Raw genomic sequence first — 6,526 nt, forward strand, 5'->3', positions numbered from 1 at the left:
CTGCCCTGCTGGCCCTGGTTTTCCCTTGAAACAAATTCAAACCAAATATAGCACTGCTGGTTCTCTTCATCTTCAGCATCATGTACCTAGATTTCAGACACAGTATTTTCTAACACTACATAACAACAGACCCAGTGATAAAAATGAATACTTGCAGAGGGAGCTCCGAGTTCGGATGTTTGGTTTCGAATGTTACTGGTTCAGCCTTAGACTTGCTGTGGTATGGGATCTGAGCAACTTCAGCTGAAACAATGGGGCTGACCCCTCTGTGTGCCAGGCCTGGAAGATGGCTGAGAGTGTTGATTTTTAAACTGAAGCAAGGAAACCTGATAAAGTGATCTATTTATCCCTGAAAACCCTCCAGCCATATATGTTTTCAGCCTTTATTTTACTAGATACTCTGGTGCTGGATTTTCACAAATTTATGCAGTTCAAATTTGAACATATCCAAAATACATGCAAATTCCTAATAAGGCAAGTTTCTGGCAACTGTTGCTATACTTGCATGAAAAACCTCATGTTACATCCAACAAAGGAACATGGATTCTTTCCTTACAATTATTTCCCTTTAGACTGACATACAACTATCTTAAAGGGCTTTGAGTTCTGCAATGGTCTCTCTAAGAATGCATTTCTCAGAAATTTAAAATATTCTAACACATCACATATCTTGTCTGAAAAATTATAGTCAGAAACAGCCATATAGAATATAAGAAATATGCCATTTAAATCTTATTTCTAACTTCTGGTTGCTGAAGTATCTTGAATTTGCTTTGAAATTTCCTCAAGTTCTAGTTTTACTGCATTCTCCTGCTCATTTCTCTGTATGTTTGCCATTCCCTCTTTTCCTTTGTCTGCTGAAGGATACACTTTCTGCAGTCCACCATAGCAGAAAGCCAAGTATTTACAAGAGACACACAGTTCCTTGCCTTCAAAAGGCTCTTCTTGCTCTCTGCCCAGCAGGTACGAGCTCTGCGAAGCAGCTTCATTTCTCTGGTTACTGACAGTGTTTTGATGTGAAGTAGTAAATGTTATTTACAACATGTGCTTGTGTGGTACTATTTATTAGGGGACCAAAATAACCTTGATGCATTTCATTCTTGGTTATGTTTACAGAACACCTACTGCTTCCTGCTCTTTCTTCTCCCTCAGGGAGAAAGGGATGAAAGTTAGCTTCTCTACAGTAATTCAAGAAAGAGCATAAAAAATTTCAGCTCAGGGCAAGCAAGAGAAACAAATAAACTTCCAGGGATCTACCACATGTATCCATCATGGACATATGGATCTAAGCTTCTGTAGGCTGCAGCTGTACAAAGAATTGATGGGGCCAGGAGTGAACAGTAGTGCAGCCTTGTGCAATATAATGTGATAACTTCCAAATGGACTACAATTCACATGCAAAAATGATCTAATTAAGTAACTTTACAAGCAGGAAGGACCTTGTTGTTATACTAGTTGAATTTCACTTCCATATGCTGAGTAACCCAATATAATCCAGTAAAATTTAACATAGTTTCAGAAATCATTAATTTTAAAAAATGGCAGGGGTTCCTTTATGCTCCTGGATAACAACAAGGTTCTTCAGACTGAATGTTAGACCTTCTGGTACCACTGGCTTGACTCAATTTTGATTTTATTACTTAGTATTTTCTTTGTTTTATAACTTGAAGATAGACTGTAGAATTTTGTTACTTACAGGAATTCCAGGTTTGCCTGCCAGACCAGCTGCTCCTTTCTTCCCTGTGAGTCCCTAAAAGTTGCAAACGCTTGTGAATTGACAAATGTCTTACACTCAAGCCCCTAAGAAGAGCTGAGGATTGTTCCCCTCTAATATGCATCTTCACATTGCCTGGCTTGGGACTGGACACTTTCCATTTCAGGAGACAGCAGAAAGTTTCAGGTAAAAAGTGAATACATTTTTGACAGAATTGTATACATTTTTCCCTTTTGTGAGTTGGTATAGTGTAGTTTTCAGAACTTTTCCAACAATAGGCATAAAACACTTTTCATTATGAATCTGGCAATTTCTTCTCTCTCAGCCACTCCTCTGTGAGCCAATATGCTTTTGCAACCCTTGCTGTACTTTTTAAAAGGGAAACCATAAAAAGCAAACAATACAGATGCACTAGAGTGTCTGTGGCAAAGACTACTAAAGAAAAAAATGTGTCGCATATGGGAACACTTTTTAAATCTAAGATGTACACAAAAGATAAAATTTACTTAAACCCAGACTTTTTTATGTCTTGACTGATCTAGACATGTGTAGTCTTAGAAAACTTAGTGATACTGACAGCAGATAACATTCTTCTAAGTGGTTTAGTGACACAGAAGGTCAAACACCAAGAAAGAAAAACTCAGAATGGGTCAAAAACTGAGAAAACTTTGTCTATAGGATATTCTCCATAGAATATAAACATCTACTGCACTAATTATATCCTACCTCTAAAAGATGCAATCACTTGGACAGTAGGGAGGAGAATAACACTTGTTAGCATAGAGCAAGTAGAAAAGAGTTCCAAGGATTTTCCAGATTGTTTTAAACACTACTCTTAAAGCCAAAGTTACACTAACCTACCATGCTGAAATACTACATAACATGCAATAAAGTGAAAAAGCTTGGGCCATTTTAAGTGTAGATGTTTTCATACTTAGTGTAAATATGATAAAATCAGCATAATTCTGTTCTATTCCTTAATTTAATGTCTTTTTGTTAAGAACAGAATGAGAAAAGTCCACCAACCAGAACATGAGTGTGCATATTCAAAGGTCTTAATATTGTTTTCATTAACATTTCCAGATGCATATAAAGTAAACCCAGATGATTCAGGATTGCAGGGTATGGGATTAGCTTTGTAAGGTTTGCCACAGCAGCACCAGACATGCCACTGGAGTTAAGACTATATGAATGTTTTCACTACTAACGTTTTTGCCTAAACTTTTAGGCTCTTATGGGTGGCTCCACATTGGATATTGGTTCCACATTTGCAAAGAGCAGTATTCATCTGAAGGGCATTTGCAATACAAAGAAAATATTCTCCAAGAGGAATCACTGATTTTATCCTGGGCTGTATTTGGTCAAAGGCAATATAACTGAGTGCACTGCTAGAGTACATGCTGACAATGTCTGCACATCACGCTTCCCTTGCTCCCCATTCCTAGTCTACTACAGATTCTTGTTGTTACCTAGAAAATTTTGAAACTCTACTGGAGTTCTCTATGGAACTTCTCAGAAAAAATATCTCATTTAAATTCTAATGGCAGTTGATATTGTAAGAAATCTTTTAGCCTAAATCTTTTGAAATCTCAAGAGCCAATGTCATTCAGCCCATGGGAGAATATAAAACACTTGTGGCAATTTTCAACACATTGCCAAGATGAATTTTATTTCTAAAGGAAATATTTGGTCTTTGATCGTTGTCACGACTTGCTCTGTTGTTATTCCTCTAGTATTCTGCAGCAAATTCATTATTTCCAAGTCTCTGAAAATTCAGTGCAGTACAGTACCAGGAGGCTTAATTTACAGATCAGGGAAATAAAATCCTAGGTGCCTTCCAGAACTGCTTTGCCACAAGGAACTCCATTTAAGAGTATAATTGAATATCACTCAAATGTTTCCAAAAGAACATCTCATATTCCTATCAAATAAGACATATTTACTATCCCAGATGATTATGCAATTTCCAATTTAATATTTTTGTTGTTCCTGCAGGTATGAAAAGGTTACCCAAACACTTGGTTTTAGCTTTATATAACAGCTTTCCAAGGATAGTCAGTGAACAGTAAAAAATTACAAATTCCAAGAAAGTACAATTTTGCTTTACTTTTTTCTACTTACTTCTGAACCTCTTTCTCCTTTCAGTCCTTGCTCTCCCAATTCACCTGCCTCTCCCTTTGAAAAAAACACATATTAAATAAATGAAAAGAATCATTTGAATGCAGATGAAAACATTTTCAACAGTCAATAGAGAAATCTCATTTGTTTGAAATACTTACTGGAGGTCCTTGTTGTCCAACAGGTCCTCTAAGCCCTGGAAGACCTATATGACCCTGGGAAAGGGAAAGTAAAACATATTGCAATACAAGTAACTCAGGCTGTCATGCTCGGCGAGCTGTAGACTTCCTTGTAAAGCCCAACTTGGGAGGTGCTGGGTGTCTCCAGATCCACTGACATAACCTAGGTAAAGTATGATCTGCTCTCTGAGATCAGATTTTAGGGCACTTTTATTCTTCACATTCTCTACTCCAAACTACAAATGGGAATTACATATTGTTTAAACATTTCTGCACTTCTGTAAGCATAGATTCAATTCATTCATTTATGACTATGTCTACCTATATTATCTGTGTAATTTGGACAGGATATTCCCTGTCAAGGACTGTGTCTCTTGTATTTCAGTAAACTGCATCAGTGATAAGCATGAGTTACCATCCAATTTTTATATGCTGAAAGACTGAATATAATTCATGAATAATTATTAGGATTAGATTTACAAATCAGTCGTGCTTAAATTTCAGATAAAAATGTAACTTATTCAGTATTACAGAATCACAGAACTATTTAGGTTGAAAGAGACTTTTTGAGATCATCTAGTGGAACCCTCCTTCTCAAGCAGGACCAGGTAGAAAAGACTGTCCAGGACTGTGTCCAGTAAAGTTTTGAGTATTTCCATGGATGGAGACTCCATAACATCTCTGGGTAGCCAGTTCTGCTGCTCAGTCATGTTCACAGTAAAAAAAAAGCCATTTCAAAAGGAATTTCATATGTTTCAGATTTTGCCCTCTGCCCATTGTCCTGTCAGTGGACACTACTGAGACAAGTCTGTCTCCTTCATCTTCATTCTGTTCCATCAGGTATTTATATACATTAAGGTCCCCCAAGTCTTCTCCAGCTCATGAGTTGCAGCTCTTGACTTCTCATATGAAAGATACTCCAATGTTCTGAGAGTTCATCAGTGCAGTGAGGCACCAGCAAGTGCATCTCTGCACACTTGTGAGAGATGATATTTGTGCTGCATTACTCAACATGTATGCATAGCATGCCATGTTCAAAAGAAGAGAATAAAAAGCAAGATGTATTACCTTGTAGCCTTCATCACCAGGTTCTCCTCTATCTCCACGTTCTCCACGTGGACCCTAGAGAGAAAACCAAAGAGCAAAATATAACAACTGAACTGAACTAATGCTGCAGTGTAGTATGAAAAGAAAGCTGGGATTTCTCTCAACACAGATTAAGTAATGGCATGGAACTGAGGATTACTAGTATCAAAGTTAGCTTGGCTAAAGGAATAAACATGATTTTATTCCTAAACAAAATGCACTACAGTCAGACAGTAGTCACTGCCTGAAATATTTTATAACTGAACACTAGAAGCTAAAAGGTAAATCTTACATGGGCCTAAATGAAACAGGACTATTGATATAAAAATATAATATAATTTATCTTATTTTAAAATCTGAAGAAATGAAGATAATCTGTTTTCAAGAAATGCAAGGAAAACACTTACTGCTTCTGTAACACAGCACAATAAAAAATGGCTTCTTTTCTGAAATGACTTGCTGTACTCAAAATCTGCTTTAATTTTGAGGTTTGTCCTAATCAAAATGCAATTTCAATCCCTCAGCATGCCTCACACATATGAGAACTGCACAGGAGCAGAGGGAATAGCATGATTTTTTCTGTGTCATAGCTCTTCCTGTTGCATCCGGACACCTCAGTAGCTCTACTTTAGGGAAATGCCCTTACTCCAGTCCCACAAGAAACAGATTTTTTCCCCAGAATTTTTCCTCTCATTGCAGCAAACAGACCAAATCTCAGTCAAAGGAAAAATGATGGCATATGGAATCACACCCACACAAAGTAAGATTGGCTAAGTATTTCCAAAAGACATCCAACCAGTCAGATGAAATAAGGGACTGCCTCTTTCACCTGTCTTAAGCAAAGGCACAGAATGAAAAATTGCACAGGCAACACTAACTGCAGTGTGTCTTTACAGTTCACAAATGAATACATTAAGCACTTGCAGTGCATATCCACCCACAGATACTACTACACCACTGCTTGTATACTCTCCAAGCTCTCAGCAGCCTCGTGGCTTGTTTCCTGCAGGGAATCCAGGAGGTGAAAAGGCCCTTGCTTGCAAGGTTTGAGCAGTCAGCATTATAGACAGCTCAGCCACGACAGAAAGGATGGAATCTCTTCTCTCATGCTCTACCATAATAAAGAACCTAGTCCAGACTCTTGTCTTCAGTTACATCAGATTGTTATAGTTCTGCCTTTGGAGGAGGTGAGGTATAAATATTAAGGCCAATCTGAAGAGTAGACTGTACAAGTATTGCTTCTGGCACAATCGAAAGACTGAACAGGAAACACTACTGCTAAAATTTTGAGATGGCTTTTTTTTGGTTAGGAAAGCAATTAGGTATAATTCAGGATAAACAGAGAGGGTAAAATTCTGTTCTAAAATGTACTGGACTAAACCACAGACTAATAACATTAGTGTAATAACAGAGGGCACATACACTTCAG

The 6,526-nt window shown here is 37.5% G+C and overlaps 1 protein-coding gene across 1 annotated transcript in view; it reads right to left on the bottom strand.

The window, feature by feature from the left end:
* Positions 1-6,526, bottom strand: part of COL24A1 (collagen, type XXIV, alpha 1) — a gene marked incomplete at its 5' end in the record, with an annotated part of 128,336 nt that overhangs the window by 15,565 nt on the left and 106,245 nt on the right. Inside the window, 5 exon segments of the mRNA XM_009076774.1 lie at positions 1-24; positions 1,697-1,750; positions 3,836-3,889; positions 3,994-4,047; positions 5,080-5,133. Of these exon segments, the coding sequence (XP_009075022.1) occupies positions 1-24; positions 1,697-1,750; positions 3,836-3,889; positions 3,994-4,047; positions 5,080-5,133 (240 nt within the window).

This window comes from Acanthisitta chloris, unplaced genomic scaffold (genome assembly GCF_000695815.1).
Source record: "Acanthisitta chloris isolate BGI_N310 unplaced genomic scaffold, ASM69581v1 scaffold32516, whole genome shotgun sequence".
Classification (NCBI taxonomy): domain Eukaryota; kingdom Metazoa; phylum Chordata; class Aves; order Passeriformes; family Acanthisittidae; genus Acanthisitta; species Acanthisitta chloris.